Here is an 18,790-nt window from a genome sequence, read left to right as displayed (position 1 = left end):
ATCTATACACATTTTATTGAAGTAGTTATGTAGCTTAACATGCCTTTATTCAGATACTCATGTTAGAAAATGATGAACTACACTTTTTTTTATTTACTAGATGATAATCTTTTACTTCAGAGTAGCAGCCGTGTTAGTCTGTATTCGCAAAAAGAAAAGGAGGACTTGTGGCACCTTAGAGACTAACCAATTTATTAGAGCATAAGCTTTCGTGAGCTACAGCTCACTTCCTCAGATGCATATCGTGGAAACTGCAGCAGGCTTTATATATACACAGAGAATATGAAACAATACCTATTCCCACCCCACTGTCCTGCTGGTAATAGCTTATCTAAAGTGATTTCCAGCACAAATCCAGGTTTTCTCACCCTCCACCCCCCCACACAAATTCACTCTCCTGCTGGTGATAGCCCATCCAAAGTGACAACTCTTTACACAGTGTGCATGACAATCAAGCTGGGCTATTTCCTGCATAAATCCAGGTTCTCACATCCCCCCACCCCCATACACACACAAACTCACTCTCCTGCTGGTAATAGCTCATCCAAACTGACCACTCTTCAAGTTAAAATCCAAGTTAAACCAGAACATCTGGGGGGGGGGGGGTAGGAAAAAACAAGAGGAAACAGGCTACCTTGCATAATGACTTAGCCACTCCAAGTCTCTATTTAAGCCTAAATTAATAGTATCCAATTTGCAAATGAATTCCAATTCAGCAGTTTCTCGCTGGAGTCTGGATTTGAAGTTTTTTTGTTTTAAGATAGCGACCTTCATGTCTGTGATCGCGTGACCAGAGAGATTGAAGTGTTCTCCGACTGGTTTATGAATGTTACAATTCTTGACATCTGATTTGTGTCCATTTATTCTTTTACGTAGAGACTGTCCAGTTTGACCAATGTACATGGCAGAGGGGCATTGCTGGCACATGATGGCATAGATCACATTGGTGGATGTGCAGGTGAACGAGCCTCTGATAGTGTGGCTGATGTTATTAGGCCCTGTGATGGTGTCCCCTGAATAGATATGTGGGCACAGTTGGCAACGGGCTTTGTTGCAAGGATAAGTTCCTGGGTTAGTGGTTCTGTTGTGTGGTATGTGGTTGTTGGTGAGTATTTGCTTCAGGTTGCGGGGCTGTCTGTAGGCAAGGACTGGCCTGTCTCCCAAGATTTGTGAGAGTGTTGGGTCATCCTTTAGGATAGGTTGTAGATCCTTAATAATGCGTTGGAGGGGTTTTAGTTGGGGGCTGAAGGTGACGGCTAGTGGCGTTCTGTTATTTTCTTTGTTAGGCCTGTCCTGTAGTAGGTAACTTCTGGGAACTCTTCTGGCTCTATCAATCTGTTTCTTTACTTCTGCAGGTGGGTATTGTAGTTGTAAGAAAGCTTGACAGAGATCTTGTAGGTGTTTGTCTCTGTCTGAGGGGTTGGAGCAAATGCGGTTGTATCGCAGAGCTTGGCTGTAGACGATGGATCGTGTGGTGTGGTCAGGGTGAAAGCTGGAGGCATGCAGGTAGGAATAGCGGTCAGTAGGTTTCCGGTATAGGGTGGTGTTTATGTGACCATTGTTTATTAGCACTGTAGTGTCCAGGAAGTGGATCTCTTGTGTGGACTGGACCAGGCTGAGGTTGGTGGTGGGATGGAAATTGTTGAAATCATGGTGGAATTCCTCAAGGGCTTCTTTTCCATGGGTCCAGATGATGAAGATGTCATCAATATAGCGCAAGTAGAGTAGGGGCTTTAGGGGACGAGAGCTGAGGAAGCGTTGTTCTAAATCAGCCATAAAAATGTTGGCATACTGTGGGGCCATGCGGGTACCCATAGCAGTGCCGCTGATCTGAAGGTATACATTGTCCCCAAATGTGAAGTAGTTATGGGTAAGGACAAAGTCACAAAGTTCAGCCACCAGGTTAGCCGTGACATTATCGGGGATAGTGTTCTTGACGGCTTGTAGTCCATCTTTGTGTGGAATGATGGTGTAGAGGGCTTCTACATCCATAGTGGCCAGGATGGTGTTATCAGGAAGATCACCGATGGATTGTAGTTTCCTCAGGAAGTCAGTGGTGTCTCGAAGGTAGCTGGGAGTGCTGGTAGCGTAGGGCCTGAGGAGGGAGTCTACATAGCCAGACAATCCTGCTGTCAGGGTGCCAATGCCTGAGATGATGGGGCGCCCAGGATTTCCAGGTTTATGGATCTTGGGTAGTAGATAGAATATCCCAGGTCGGGGTTCCAGGGGTGTGTCTGTGCGGATTTGATCTTGTGCTTTTTCAGGAAGTTTCTTGAGCAAATGCTGTAGTTGCTTTTGGTAACACCCTCTGATCCCACTGAGAAATGGCTTGTAGAAACTCGTGTTGGAGAGCTGCCGAGCAGCCTCTTGTTCATATTCCGACCTATTCATGACGACAACAGCACCTCCTTTGTCAGCCTTTTTGATTATGATGTCAGAGTTGTTTCTGAGGCTGTGGATGGCATTGCGTTCCGCATGGCTGAGGTTATGGGGCAAGTGATGCTGCTTTTCCACAATTTCAGCCCGTGCACGTCGGCGGAAGCACTCTATGTAGAAGTCTAGTCTGCTGTTTCGACCTTCAGGAGGAGTCCACCTAGAATCCCTCTTTCTGTAGTGTTGGTAGGGAGACCTCTGTGGATTAGTATGCTGTTCAGAGGTATTTTGGAAATATTCCTTGAGTCGGAGACGTCGAAAATAGGATTCTAGGTCACCACAGAACTGTATCATGTTCGTGGGGGTGGAGGGGCAGAAGGAGAGGCCCCGAGATAGAACAGCTGCTTCTGCTGGGCTGAGAGTATAGTTGGATAGGTTAACAATATTGCTAGGTGGGTTGAGGGAACCATTGCTGTGGCCCCTTGTAGCATGTAGTAGTTTAGAAAGTTTAGTGTCCTTTTTCTTTTGTAGAGAAGCAAAATGTGCGTTGTAAATGGCTTGTCTAGTTTTAGTAAAATCCAGCCACGAGGAAGTTTGTGTGGAAGGTTGGTTTTTTATGAGAGTATCCATTTTTGAGAGCTCATTCTTAATCTTTCCCTGTTTGCTGTAGAGGATGTTGATCAGGTGATTCCGCAGTTTCTTTGAGAGCGTGTGGCACAAGCTGTCAGCATAGTCTGTGTGGTATGTAGATTGTAATGGATTTTTTACCTTCAGTCCTTTTGGTACGATGTCCATCTGTTTGCATTTGGAAAGGAAGATGATGTCTGTCTGTATCTGTACAAGTTTTTTCATGCAGTTGATAGATTTCCACTCCATACGGCTAAATGCAGTGCCTTGCATAATGACAGGTTTCAGAGTAGCAGCCGTGTTAGTCTGTATTCGCAAAAAGAAAAGGAGGACTTGTGGCACCTTAGAGACTAACCAATTTATTAGAGCATAAGCTTTCGTGAGCTACAGCTCACTTCCTCAGATGCATATCGTGGAAACTGCAGCAGGCTGTAGAAGCAGGATGTAGAAGCCCTCTACACCAACATTCCACACAAAGATGGACTACAAGCCGTCAAGAACACTATCCCCGATAATGTCACGGCTAACCTGGTGGCTGAACTTTGTGACTTTGTCCTTACCCATAACTACTTCACATTTGGGGACAATGTATACCTTCAGATCAGCGGCACTGCTATGGGTACCCGCATGGCCCCACAGTATGCCAACATTTTTATGGCTGATTTAGAACAACGCTTCCTCAGCTCTCGTCCCCTAAAGCCCCTACTCTACTTGCGCTATATTGATGACATCTTCATCATCTGGACCCATGGAAAAGAAGCCCTTGAGGAATTCCACCATGATTTCAACAATTTCCATCCCACCACCAACCTCAGCCTGGTCCAGTCCACACAAGAGATCCACTTCCTGGACACTACAGTGCTAATAAACAATGGTCACATAAACACCACCCTATACCGGAAACCTACTGACCGCTATTCCTACCTGCATGCCTCCAGCTTTCACCCTGACCACACCACACGATCCATCGTCTACAGCCAAGCTCTGCGATACAACCGCATTTGCTCCAACCCCTCAGACAGAGACAAACACCTACAAGATCTCTGTCAAGCTTTCTTACAACTACAATACCCACCTGCAGAAGTAAAGAAACAGATTGATAGAGCCAGAAGAGTTCCCAGAAGTTACCTACTACAGGACAGGCCTAACAAAGAAAATAACAGAACGCCACTAGCCGTCACCTTCAGCCCCCAACTAAAACCCCTCCAACGCATTATTAAGGATCTACAACCTATCCTAAAGGATGACCCAACACTCTCACAAATCTTGGGAGACAGGCCAGTCCTTGCCTACAGACAGCCCCGCAACCTGAAGCAAATACTCACCAACAACCACATACCACACAACAGAACCACTAACCCAGGAACTTATCCTTGCAACAAAGCCCGTTGCCAACTGTGCCCACATATCTATTCAGGGGACACCATCACAGGGCCTAATAACATCAGCCACACTATCAGAGGCTCGTTCACCTGCACATCCACCAATGTGATATATGCCATCATGTGCCAGCAATGCCCCTCTGCCATGTACATTGGTCAAACTGGACAGTCTCTACGTAAAAGAATAAATGGACACAAATCAGATGTCAAGAATTGTAACATTCATAAACCAGTCGGAGAACACTTCAATCTCTCTGGTCACGCGATCACAGACATGAAGGTCGCTATCTTAAAACAAAAAAACTTCAAATCCAGACTCCAGCGAGAAACTGCTGAATTGGAATTCATTTGCAAATTGGATACTATTAATTTAGGCTTAAATAGAGACTGGGAGTGGCTAAGTCATTATGCAAGGTAGCCTGTTTCCTCTTGTTTTTTCCTACCCCCCCCCCCCAGATGTTCTGGTTTAACTTGGATTTTAACTTGAAGAGTGGTCAGTTTGGATGAGCTATTACCAGCAGGAGAGTGAGTTTGTGTGTGTATGGGGGTGGGGGGATGTGAGAACCTGGATTTATGCAGGAAATAGCCCAGCTTGATTGTCATGCACATTGTGTAAAGAGTTGTCACTTTGGATGGGCTATCACCAGCAGGAGAGTGAATTTGTGTGGGGGGGTGGAGGGTGAGAAAACCTGGATTTGTGCTGGAAATCACTTTAGATAAGCTATTACCAGCAGGACAGTGGGGTGGGAATAGGTATTGTTTCATATTCTCTGTGTATATATAAAGCCTGCTGCAGTTTCCACGATATGCATCTGAGGAAGTGAGCTGTAGCTCACGAAAGCTTATGCTCTAATAAATTGGTTAGTCTCTAAGGTGCCACAAGTCCTCCTTTTCTTTTTGCGAATCTTTTACTTGCGATTTGTGTCAAGTTACATTTGGATAGACACTAGAATTCAATCAAAATACACAAAAACAGCATTTTAAGTTTCTTTTTTATTAAATACAACTACCTTAAATGTGCTGGATAATATAAATAAGTAAAATAAGTAAGTATGAAAACATGTCTTGTATTTAAACTAACTGATTTATTAAACACAGGAGGTATTAACTGTAGTGAATGAATTGAACTGTTTGTTTGGTTCCCATGTCCTCCAAGGTTTTAGAACTAGTTGATCTCATACTCTCACACCATGTTTTATTTCAGAGATTGGAAGTGGAAAACCAGCTTTCCTGCTTTTTCAACTCCCAGTTGGTTTCTCAACTTTGAATGAGAGAGTTGTGGAACTGAACTAGCTGAATAAATAGAAATGAAAATAGCCTCTTCTGCAAGTGCAGAGAGAATACTGCTGTCAAAAGCTGGTTTAGCACTTAAGCATTTGGAACCAGATTGTGCTGAGCCAGTGATGTCCATCAGTTCAGTGTTTTGACTTTCTTTAAAACTTGCTCAGCAAATATGTGCTGCTTGAGTATTATTTTTATTTAAATTATTTTAATAGTTTATAGTAAACCTAGGCCTTAACTTAGGTTGTCATCATTTTAATTTTAAATAGGTTTATTTTTAAAAAGAAAAATGTATTTAATGTAACTTCTAAAATCAGGTTTTTTTAAAGAAGATTGATGGATTTTTATCCATCTTTTGAGCACTAGGGTACAACTAATATACTTAACTTCCTAGACACAAACTATCTTGGGTACTGGAATAAAATATGTAGCTGAAGGTCGCACAACTCTTGACCCTCCTAAACAGGCATTGCCAGTTTTCCTAAATATCGTGGATTTATTTTCCTTGAGGATGGTGGGGGTGGGTAAATGTTTTAAACAACAAAAATAGTTCCAAATTATTCTTCAGAAATAGTATACCAGACTCTTTGCTTTTTCTCATTAGGGTTACAGGTTGTTTTAGTTTGTCCTATAACAATTGTGCTTTTCTTTTTCTGGTTTCCTTGTCTGTAACTTTTGACCATCTTTGCTACATTGGGGCTGATACTTGTACAGTTTACTGTCTAGAAACTACTGCCTTTGAAACGCAACTGAATGGAAAATGACCAAGTGTAAGGTGCAGCAAACAAAAAATGCATTGGGAAGCAATGGAGCATGACTGATTCCCCCAGAGGTCCTAATGACACACGCAAGTGAGTAAAGCACCAGGGCAGGGCTTTGCTGTGTGGCCACTCACACCAAGGCTAGGGTGTAACTTAGACCTGGCACTAATCACCTGGGTTAATGTACCTTAAATTTCTAGTGCTTGCTATCAACAAATGTTAAGAATGTCATAAAGATAATACAAATGGCATGGGTTCTGGGGGAAGGCATTTCCCAGTCTGCTTTAGAACAAGGTCTACACATTATGTAGAGTCCAAACTCCTCTACCTGGGGTTTGGCTTTATAGTACAGACCTGAACAGTAAGAGAACAGAGTTAGCTCAAGCCTCTGCCACCTGCTCTAGGGTTCCTGGCCCAGACCTGCTCAGCCCACATCCTCAACCTCTCATTGCAGACCCATTCCCAGCTCCCTTACACAGGTGAGCAGTTCATGCCACCTGCTTTGGGTCAGCACAGCACACTTAGGGCTTCTCTACACTGCTCCACAGTGAGGAATTACCAGGGTGAGAATTGCACACTGACTGCCCATGTGGACACTGCTGGCATGAACTAAAAGGTTGGAAAGAGGACTACATTAATGCATGCTAGGTATCCCTTAGTTCACACCAGCACCATCCACGCTGGGCAGGCAGAACACAGTTCTTTGGTGTGTGCTGCAATTCACAACCCCCCCTGCACACTCTCCCTGTAGACACCAGCTGTATTTTGCAAAGTGCATCTCAGCCACTATGTCTCTGTTCTTTTGCACAAGCCTCACCTGTCACCCTATTTGAAAAGTCACTTCCTGTTGCTCAGCAACTAGTACAACCAAACCAGCTCTTCAGACCACATCTGCTCCTGTCTGGCTTCCTCACGGCGTTTTAATGTGATTCGTTCATGTCAAGCGGTATCCTTTTCTGCAGCTCTTGTAAACACCGCGTTTGTTGCATTTTACAGAGTATAATTCTCAGTATATTGACAAGTTAACATGAAGCCTCGTATAATGTTGAGAGTCCCAGCACGTGAGTTCTGTTGAACCGGAAGAGATGCCTGCACAGAGTCTCTGGGCAATACAGGAATATAGAGCCCAGGCATCACTGACCTTGGGAGCTTTCTGCTCCCCTGCATGGTCTGGAGGAGGGAGCCTCTTGGAAGAGGGGTGTGGCTTCTCTGCCTTGCTGGGTGATGCAAAGGGAGAAGCTGGCTCATTCTTAGCAGCCTAAGAGATCGAAGTCTTTAGCTAAATATCTGAATATCTGAAAAATGGAACTGGGAATCACTGAAAATTCCCTAGTCGGAAAAATGCCCAGGAGAAGTCTCTGGGGGGATTTAGGTCTCAGCATGGCAGTTGGTAAGACTTCCTAGACCAGGGGTCTCAAACTCAAATGATCACAAGGGCCGCGTGAGAACGAGTACATTGGCCCGAGGGCTGCATCACTGATGTCCCCCCGCGCTGCCCCCAGCCCCGTGCCCACTCCACCCCTTCCATGAGGCCCTGCCCTGCCTCTTCCAACCCCTTCCCCGAACGCGTGGAGGGGATGTGCCTCCACTCCTGATGGGGCCTCTCTTCTCAGGTTTGTTTCCTGCATTGCCTTGCGGCTTGGCCAGACTGTCTGTGAGGCGAGCACAGATGTCTATGGGGATGGCTGTGCTGCCTTTGAAAGCCCGCGGCTGGCCCAGGCTGCAGGGCTATGTAACTGCAGTGCAGAAGTTCGGGCCCAGGCTCAATCCTGAGCATCTGCACCGCACTTCAACAGCCTGCTAGCCCAAGCCCCACAAGCCCAAGTCGGCTGGCCCGGGCCAGCCACGAGTGTTTGATCACATACCCTAAAAGCCTTGGACTGTACAGAAGGGTTTGGAGGGTTTTGAAATGGCACTTATCCAGTGTTTCCTCTGATTTTTTATGTCCATGTGCAGAATGAATTTTGTTCTGTGCACCAATATGGAGGTGAGGTGTGATACGTGACCTTCATATCCGTGCACAGAACAAAATTCATGTGGTGGGGGTGGGGCCAAGGGGTTCAGAGTGTGGGGCAGAGGGTTGGGGAGTGAGGGCTCTGGCTGAGGGTGCAGGCTCTGGGGTGGGGTGATGAGGGTTCGGGCTGTGGGAGGGGGCTCAGGGCTGGGGAAGAGAGTTGGGTGCAGGGGGGTGAGGGCTCCAGCTAGGGGTGAAGGCTCTGGGGTGGGGCTGAGGATGGGAGGTTCAGGGTGTGGGAGGGAGCTCAGGGCTGGGGCAGAGGGTTGGGGTGCAGGGTCTGGGGTGGGGCCAGGAATGAGGGGTTTGGGGGGCAGGCTGCGGTGGGGAGAGAGGACTCCCCCCAGCCCTCTCACCCACGGTGGGGCTGGGCTGGGCCAAAGGAGGGGCTCCTCTCCCCTGTGCACGGCAAGTCCGGGGCACATCCGCACTGGGGCTGGCGTCCGGTGGAGAGGGGTGCGTCTCCCCACCGCGGCAGGTCTGGGCTGGGGGAGGGGCGTCTCTTCCCGCTGCAGCCCTGAGCCCCTGCACGGGGCGTAATTGGCAGATGTGCAGCTTACAGGGAACTTAGCCCTTGCCAGGTGTTAAGACCCAGGTATGATATCAGTCCACTAAGAAATCAGGGTGGCCCTTAAAATGCATACAGACGTTTACATGATGAGGCTGATTTGTTTGTATCTTAAACATATTTTCTGTATGAGCAGTGGGCGGCTGTTCCTGTGTATTCACATGTAAGGCCCCAGTCCTGCAAACACCATGTGTGTGTTTAGTTTTACATTTGGACTTCATGGGTTTGCAGAGCTGGGGCGTATGCGGTTACCTCTAATAAAAGTGCTGGTGGTGAGGACAATGATCTTCTGTGGCCTGTGATGAGACCTAGCAGCAGGCCGTATGCTGTGGGGATTCGCAATGACAGGGGATCCCAGTTACAACTCCTGGAGCGTCACAGCATTAGGGCCACCCAAACACCGAGGAAAGACGCAGTGCAGCATTGATTCTTGGGGTGGAGTGGGTGGGTTAAGTGGCTTTGTTTTATCTCCCCTCCCCACCTTCTTCCAAATGTCTGGATGAACTGTAGCCTGCTATACCACCTAGTTTTAAGTGAAAATAGCTGGGTATTTCCTTAGTATCGACCTTGTGATTGCTTTATTTCTCCGCATTTCATCCGAGTGGAGTAGGTGAATCCATGAGAGCAACCCTGAAAACGCCCACAAAGAGTAGTGTGTGAGAAAGGGAAGTGGTTGGGCCCTGGCTGAGGTGGATTCTGCATCTATGCTAGTCAGATGGGGAGGGAGGGTGAGAGAGAGAGAATGAATCATGTATGAAATGGTTTCTATGTAACACTGAATGAAAGAGTTCAAATAAACTATGCAGAAGAGATTGGAGGCAGAAGCTATTCTGAGAATGCAGTCAGTATGAGAAGATTGTACTAGAATTCTCCTTTTCCCCTACCCCTAGGCTTAGCTGCGCATTGTGGCTGATGTCACAAAAGGAAATGTAGCTGCCAATTAAGCAATACAGCCACTTCTGGGTAAGTGTTATCTGGGTATTTTGCATGCATCGAGTATGTGAGGGTACACGTTGTTTAGAGACTGGGCGTGAATGACTATGAGCATATGGAGAGACAGTTTACCCAGGAGAGGTGCAGTAGAATACAAGGTGACTCCTGTCCAAGATGTCACTGAGTCACCCATGGGTATTGTCATGTATTGACACAAACTTGCCATGTAGCCACCTGCTCTCCTTCTTCCTGCTTCTCCTGTTGGGGGTGGATTCTTTAACTCTTGTTACAAGCTGCTTTTCATTCTAGAAGCTTAACTATAAACCAGCCCAAGTCTGCAGGCTCCACTCATGCTCAAGGAGTTTGCTTCAGCAGTATGTACTGGAGAAACTGGGTGATAGAGAGGCAAACTGAACAGAGGTGTGAAAAGAATGGGAGAAATTCATAAGAAAATCCTCAAATAGCCAAAGTAAGATGAGTCTTAAAATATTGAAAGCTTAATCATTAATTGCTTTGTCTCAGAGTCCACAGTGCAGTCCAGACCAGTGAGATGTTGTCACCTCTTGCCCTGCAGCCCTGAGTGGCTCACAATGCAATGCTCATGTAGCAGACGGCCTGGGACACTCCCTGCCAGCTGACCAGCGTGCAGGTCATGAGTGTCTGTGTGCTCGTCAGCCCTGGTTCAGCAGCTCTGACCCCAGCAGTCTGTCTACAGCCTCACTCTGGCTTCCACCAGCAGGGTGATCCCAACACACTCCCAGTCCCGAATTTCCTCAGAACTGTGTGACCTGGAGTGTCCAGCCCTGGACAGCTAGAGAAAAATAAAGTTTGTTACTCCTTTAAAGAGACAAAGGTACATTACAGATTATTAACTTAGCGGAGGTAAATACACCCGTCCCTGCAAACACTGCACGGAGCTCGTATATAGTAAAAATAAAACAAATGGATTAGCAGTAAGACACAGGTTAAGTGGTGCCAAGTAAAAACAAAGTTAGAAAGGGTCACAAGGAAACAGAAGTGAACGCATGCATCTAACCTTTAGGGCAGGTCTACACTTAAAAACGCTGCACCCGTGCAGCCGCCGCGCTTTCATGACGATGCTCTAAGCTCTCTCCCGTTGCCAAAGTTAATCCACCTGCCTGTGAGGCAGTAGTTATGTTGGAGGGAGAAGCTCTCCCGTTGACGTAGGGCTGTCTACACCGAGGGTTAGGTCAGTATAACTATGTCATTCGGGGGGGTAGATTTTCCTCACCCCTGAATGACATAGTAATACTGATGTAAGTCTGTAGTGTAGACCAGATCTCAATCTAGCAAGGTACAGTAGACTTTGTTCAAGATGATTTCTCTCACCAATCTTCCTTCTTCCCAGCCATGGCTGACTTTCCCTCAGTCGGGACCACCCACAGAAGTACGAGGTGCTGGTTTCCCTTTTCTTCCAAGGTGAAAGATCTTTGCCTAAGCTGGTTTCTCACCTATATTCAGTTTTCAGAGATTGACTCCACCCGAACCCTTCCATCCCTTGGTTGAAAGACCCATCTTTCTCAGCTTGCAAGAGCTCTGTACCCTTGTTTCTATCTAGTGAGGGATGCCGAAGATGGCTTCTGTCCTTGTGTATATCTTCCAAAGTTCAGTGACCTTGTTACAAGAGACAGGATGATGTCATGCTATTCTTCCCCTCCTGTGGACTTCCCATCCCCCTGCTGATTCATATGTAAATAGGGCTTCCCTTGTTTTTGGTCACTCTTTGCTTAATTTCATTGGAGGTAGTTGCCTTCTCCTTGTCTGGGGGAAAGCCTGTTTCTCCCTGTGTTTGGTCATAGACTGCAACGCCTAATACCAGTGAGTATCCGTAATTCCTCAGGCAGTGTTTAAATAAAGACATTTCACACTGCTATCCCAGTGTGTGATGGGCTTTCACAAATCGCCTCGCTCAATACACTTGGTGTACAATATTAGTGCCTGACAAATCAACTGACTCAATTGCTTAGTACTTGAGGTTCAGCTGCCCTGTCTTGATAGATCAGGAAACCTTTGCAATGGATTCTTTGAAAAGTAAAACTCAGACCAAGCTTCTCTCTACTGCTGAGTGTAGACGCCATGGTCCCCCATTTGTTAACTCGATAGCTTTTGGTTTACCTAAGTGGACCTTTATTGTCTTTGCCTGGTGACTAGGCTAGTCAGAGGAGCAAACATGTTCCTTTGTCTAGGGCAGACCTGTTGACCAACTCCCTGACGTGCCTGGCTTAAACACGCTTTAGTCGTCATTCCAGCGTATGTCCATAACTCTTAACACACACACACCATGTACGTATATCACACAAGAATATTGAAGGTCAGTGCGTTATTAGTTTTTCTAGTTACATACTACATGACACCTTTTTAAATTCAGATTATAGTCCTAGTGAGTTGGGGTACCCTGAATTGGTCAGGCCAGCTGAGACGCACTACCTGATACCAGTGAGCCCTTTGGTACTGACATGCTCTTAGAATCACACACTTAAACCTGGAAAACTAACTGGAGGAGGTATTGTTTCATATTCTCTGTGTGTATATAAAGTCTGCTGCAGTTTCCACGGCATGCATCCGATGAAGTGAGCTGTAGCTCACGAAAGCTCATGCTCAAATAAATGGGTTCGTCTCTAAGGTGCCACAAGTCCTCCTCTCCTCCCAGACATTTTAGGGAAACGCAAGGAAAAACATCAAGCCGTGCCTGTGTGTCATGTTCTATTAAACACAACGATACAGAATGGGGTTTGGGTAGAGGACCGGTTTTGATTCTTGCAGACGAACAGGTGAGGACAGGTGAAGCCTGCTGGTGTTTTCTGTGTGGGAAGCTCTGGTGATATAACAATTAGCCGCACTTGGAATTCGGAGACCCATTGTAAATGACTGGACTTGGTGAACTAGAGCGTAAGAGAACAGGCACAAAAAGCAAAGTTAGACCATCACAACAGAGGCAATATGGGGGGTCCTCCCAGATTTCTGCCAGTGTTTGCTGGCCCCCCTCAGTCATATGTTGGGGCCGGGCCCTCTCTCTGTGCTGCAGCTGTTGGAGCCCCCGAGCTGCGCCCTGTGGATAGAGGCAGGAGCAACAGCTGGGAGCTGCAGGGAGGGGCCGCTGCTTTCTGGGAGGGGAAGCTGAGGGGAAGGGGGGAGGATCTAATGGGGGTGTGTGTGTGTGTGAGACTTGTTCTGGGGCTGGCTGAACCTTTAAATTGTGCCCCCCGCCCTCCCATTGTCAGCAGGTCATCTCTAGTCACAACATGCTCTTCACTAAACGGTTTACTTTAGTTATATACCGTGCTTCACAGTGTTCTAGTCGTTGGTCGGTAGTATCTTTTGTAAAGGTAAGTGACATCTCGCTAATAGGAGACTGTAGAGGGGCCAGCTGCCTCCTGGGTGGAGGTCACTCTGTGGTGCCCTGTTCCAGTTTCTCACCTCTTCTGGGTCCCTTAACTTTCAGTCCACAGTAATTACAACTTTGCCCTCCTGGGCTCCCAGGGATTGAGTATTTGCACACTGGCCCTCCAGGCCACAACCCAGTTCAGTCACTCTCTCCCTTTACTTGGGGGCACCCCAGACCTAGGTCCCAGTTCAAAATCTCTCAGGCTTTATCTGGCTGAAGCTCTGCCTTCTTCGGCCCTCTGGTCCACAGCCCTTGCAGGCCCAGCCCCTTCTCTCAGGGCAGGTCTGCACGATTAATGCTGCATCAGCACAGCACTTTGATGAAGACACTGGAAGCTGATAGGGGAGCTCCATGAGAGGCTTAGCTACTGTCTTTCGTGGAGGTGGAGTAACTATATCAGCGGGAAAAGCCCTCCCGCCAACATAGCACTGTCTGCATGACGCGTTAGGTCGATGTAAGTACGTTGCTTGGGGGGTGGATTTTTCACAGCACTGAGCGAGGAGGTAGGTACACCGAGGTAGATGCGTAGCATAGGCCTGACTTCAGTCAGGGTCTCTAACAGGAACCTCCTATTGACTGCAGCCCCTCTCTCAGAGCTCTCTTGGTCTCAGGGTCTTCCTGCAGGAACCTTTCACACTCCGTAGTCTCTCTACCATTTCCTGAGCTTCCCCGCTGCATTGCAGCCTCCTGCTGCAGGGGCGAGCAGTGGTCCCCAAACTTTTTACCTCACGTCCCCCTTGCTCCTGTTTGTGCCCCCCTCCCTCCAGAACTGGGGCCGGGAGCAGGGCTGTGGCTCCAGGATGGGATGTGTGATGGGTTGGACCCCCCTTCCAGAGTGTCACCTGATGTACTTGGAATTCACTGAGCCTGCCTGCTCCACCAGCCTGGACTCCCTCGCTCTGTTTTGCTGAATCAGGCTCTCCAGCCTCTGGCAACACACCCACAGGTAGGGACACACCAGCCCTAGAATCACACAGTCTGCAAACAGCCCTCTATGCGAAGACTCAGCTAGGAAATTGCCCAGCACTCAAATGCAGCTCCCCCTCTGGGAAGTACACCCAAAACAATATTGTCTTGCACTGTAGAGAAATCTATGCAACTTAAGCTCATAAATTCACCCCCACACTCAATGTGGAGGAAGATATGCAGAACTTCTTGCCCCCCCCCCCGTTATAAATTGCACAAACTGGATTTTATAATAAACAAAAACAAGTTTTTATTAACTATAAAAGGCAGATTTTAAGTGATTATAAGGGATAACAAACAGAACAAAACAACATACTAAGCTTACGATGTTAAACAGACTAGTTTCAAAAAGTAATTTCTCACCCTAAATGTTGTTTTTGGGCAGGTTGCAGAAATTTTTGAAGGTTAGCTACCCTGCTTGCAGCTTAAATCTTCAGACACCATATTCACAGACCAGATCCCTTTTCCAGCCTGCCCCCCCCCCGTGTCTTTGTTTCTCAGATCTTTCCATCTTGGATGGGGATTCAGTGAAGAGTGAACCAAGATCAACTCCCCAGCCTTAAATAGAATTTACATAAGGCGGGAACCTTTTTATTTCCCAGTCTTGACCTCCCCATCCTTATAGTAGAAAATCACTAGAAGTCCAAGATGGTGTTTAGTACCAGGTGACATGACCACATGACCTTCTAGTATCAAAGCAACATCCCAGGATGCTTTTCAGGAAGGAGAGAGATTAGTATCTTCAAAGTCTTATTGTTTCTCTCTAATGGCCCATCGAGGCTGATGGCCTGCTATCTGGTGGGTGTTCCCCAAGTACACACACAGTAGTTGTTGTTGTTGTTACATAGCCAATATTCCCAATTTTAGATACAGAAAGGATACATGCGTACAAATTAGATAAACACATTCAGTAAATCATAACCTTTCCAATGATATCTCACATGACCCATATTACCTAAAACATATCTTAGTTATGCCATATTCATATCATAACAATATTTCTATGAAGAATATGGAGTGTAACGTCACACAGGGGCAGGGGTAAGGAGGCCAAGGCTGTGGCCACAGCTGGGGGTGGGGGCAAGTGCGGGGCTGGCAGCCAGGGCCAAGAGCAGATCTAGGTGGTGCTCCCTCCCTGCCCCCCATGGGGGCTGGCCTGGGCCCCAGATACGCCCCCCTGAACATTCATGCCCTCCTATGGGTGCACACCCCACAGTTTGGGGACCTCTGTTATAGGGCAGTGCCCTGCTCTCTCCCAGGTGTGGCTCACTGTATAATGAGAGTTGGCTACCCCAGCCCTGAAGGGGTGAGATGCCCTATTACAGAGACCTTGCTGGCTAATGGAGAGTATTGACAATCCCCACCCTGACCCCATCACCCCTTCCATGGCACTGGATGTAGGAGTATAGCCTGAAGCAGAAGTAACTCCTTCTAGTTCAATAAGCAAGAAAAAGGCCACAGGCCAGAAGTAAAGTCATATTGTGATGATATCACTATACATGAATGGTGCATTAATGTAAAGATAGACAAAACTCACTCTAACAGCTACTTATCTGTATTTATCTCTTAAAACTACGCCCTTCCTCCTTACCAGTCATGCTCTATACATCTAATGAAGATGCTTTGTGAGGATGAGCTTTGGTCTGTAGTAATTTCCCCAGCTGTGCACACGCTGAGGGCTTTCCCCTGTGGCAGCACGTGCTGGTGAGCGTGGGCATGGAGCTCTCACTTATTAAATTAAATCTTGGGATGAAAAAGGGGTGGGTGTGTGTGTACATAGGTCTGGTATTATGCTCATCCAAATGTGAATTGAAACTAACATCTCTCCAAAAAAACCTATGTGCTTTGGATGAAGTGCAGATGGCCTTTAAATGATTAAATTGAAGGACATGCCAGTAGTGTTTAGCTAAAGCTGAGCCCCATTCCGCGGTGTGTTTACACTGTCCGACGGAAGAGCTGACATTTTCCGAATTCTTCCTTTAACTCAAACACCCCACTGACACTCAGAGCACAGTGCTCTGTGCTTTAGTTTAGGACTGCCAGGTGCTCCTGTCAAAGAACACCGCTCTGAGGGTTCCAGGGCAGCCCCCAAGAGACTTTGGCCTCTGTTCCCAGGGGCTCCCACGCCCTGGGCTGCTCTCACGCTTTTGAGAGGTTCCCGGATTTCCCCTGCATCTGTTTTTGACTGGGCAGGACTGTCTCAGAGCAGAGAGCTGCTACTGAGAAACCGCCTGATGAAAAATAATCCATGCTTCTCCAGTATGCGGCTGCAGACTTGGCTGGTGCCCCCACCCCATCGTTTTGATGACACCGTTGCTGTGTTGCATGTCTGAGGCCTTGTCTGGGCTCAGGTGTAGCCCAGACTTGGCTGCACGTTAGGGTGTAACTGGCATAACACTGAACATGATGGGTCCTTTCCTGCGCTGGCTGCAATGTCTTGGTGAGCAGCATTCTGGCAAACCCAATGGTTCAAAATCCTGCTGGACTATGGTAACGTCACAGCGCAGAAAAGGACAGGCCAGGGTCTGCAGCAGTTGAGCTGACGGAGTTTTCCCCAGCACTGAGGGGTCAGCCCCAGCCTCAGTCCCAGGACGGGCCTCTGTGCTGAGGAGGGCACAACACCCTGGCAAGGGGTGACTGGCAGAGCCTGCAGCCTGGCTTTTGTCGTCGGGATACTTTTCTTCATTAGCGATTACCCAGTCTCAGTCATGTGTCTCTCTCTCCCCCCCCCACACACACTCGCTTTCATTCAAAGCCCTTGACCAACCCCTGCCGTGGGCGTCATGCCCTCTGTGACTGGCTTGTTCCCATGGGGTTCAGCTTGCGCCATAGTGGGGTTCAGCTGCCATTCTGAGCCATGTGTGGCCTTATTTGAAGCAATGCTAATACGATAGCCATGTTTGCCTATGAGCCTCTCGGTTTGAAAGCCCTGCTTCAGGGCAGACTACCATGGCACTTTCCAAACCTATTCCACTGAAACCATGCGCTGGAGTTGCCAGCCTGAATGCAAATATGGCTTTGTTTAATGTTTCTAGAACAGGAACTTTAAAGGTGGGTGTACTTTCAGTTGCTCTGTGGGCATTCTAAGCTAAAAGGGGGTTTTGTTAGTTTTGCATATGGTTAGTCCTTGGAGTAAGGAGATTATTTTTAAATCATGTAAGACCCGCACTGGGGTAGCGATTAAGTGGAGTGTTGCAGAGTGCATGCTGGGTTGTTACTCCATGCAGGAGCCAGTGACCTATGGTAGGTCTGAGGACTTTCAGACCCAGTAAATATTAGATACAAATTTGAGGCCTGATCCAAAGCACATTGAAGTGTGAGTCTTCCCTGAGTGGGGCTGGGTCTCACACTGCTCCTGTATTGTGCAGCTGGTTTTGATGTGCTTGGTTAAGGGGGCAGTTTTTCATGTCCATAGGATTTTATTCAGATCCAAACCCAACCATGTCCCCATCCTTGGTTATAAAAGCACTGTGTTTCTTCAAACCTTTACAGGGAATTGTGTGGGCCTTTTGGAATCTGCAAACTCACTGTCTGTCCTGGTCCTTTCCAGGTGGTGCACTGCGTGTGGAATTTTCCCAGCCTGTGAATCTTGAGGAAGTTGAGAAGATAAACCCTGAAGTGAGAGAAGGAGGCCGGTATGTTCCAAAAGACTGTAAAGCACTTCAGAAAGTAGCAATTATCATACCATTCAGGAACCGTGATGAGCATCTGAAGTACTGGCTGTATTATCTCCACCCAATCCTTCAAAGGCAACAGCTTGACTATGGCGTGTATGTCATCAATCAGGTAAGGACTTGGGACATGCATACATTTGCAGAATAATGGCTACAGTACTCCCGTGCAAAGGTGCAGTTGGCTTATACCCAGTAACCAGCTTGCTGGTTGAGATTAATGCGCAAAATGAAAGAGTGAAGAGTCAGGAACCTTCACTGCATAATCTGCGAACAAATCCAAACACTTGTGCTAGTTACTTTTATAGCTTTAGTAAAATTCTTCTCCATGGTGAACTGAGATCCACTTCTCAAGTTAGGCAAATGCCTTGTGAGTAACTTCTGCTTAAGTAGACTCTTTGAGGGGAACTTTCAGTAATACAGCCTCATCTTATTTCCACCAGGACACACTTATCGCCAGCTTGTGCAGGACTTTCAGCCTTAGATTCCAAGGCCAGAAGGGATCATTAGATCCCTAGTCTGACTGCCTGTATGATGCAAGCCAGATACCCAGATAACCTCCAGTAACAGTAATAGGAACAGTGAACTAACTGTCCTGCGTGTGGCTAGAACATAGATCTCTTATAGATGTAGACAAATAATTGTCCATTTCAAGTAAATGGAATAGAAAAAAATTACTGGTGTTACTTCCAATATATTTGCCTTTTAGCCCTGCCTATGTCCCTCTCCAAACAACACGACTGGCTTGAGCATATGCCATGATTCCAAAATAGATTGGCTATCGTGCACACATTGAAAAGCTTAAAGA

At 47.1% G+C, this 18,790-nt stretch overlaps 1 protein-coding gene across 3 annotated transcripts in view; it reads left to right on the top strand.

Moving 5' to 3' along the window:
• B4GALT1 (beta-1,4-galactosyltransferase 1) overlaps window positions 1-18,790 on the top strand; it is a 64,881-nt gene that overhangs the window by 24,015 nt on the left and 22,076 nt on the right. For all 3 annotated transcript variants that reach the window (XR_012159188.1, XM_073346035.1, XM_073346034.1), the window contains exon 2: window positions 17,862-18,097. Coding sequence is in view for 2 of the 3 variants with exons in the window: in XM_073346035.1 (XP_073202136.1) it covers window positions 17,862-18,097 (236 nt within the window). In the remaining variant the exon portion in view is untranslated. The remainder of the gene's footprint in view (window positions 1-17,861; window positions 18,098-18,790) is intronic.

This window comes from Lepidochelys kempii, chromosome 5 (assembly GCF_965140265.1).
Source record: "Lepidochelys kempii isolate rLepKem1 chromosome 5, rLepKem1.hap2, whole genome shotgun sequence".
Lineage (NCBI taxonomy): Eukaryota > Metazoa > Chordata > Testudines > Cheloniidae > Lepidochelys > Lepidochelys kempii.
This window is presented reverse-complemented; position numbering and strand designations above follow the sequence as displayed.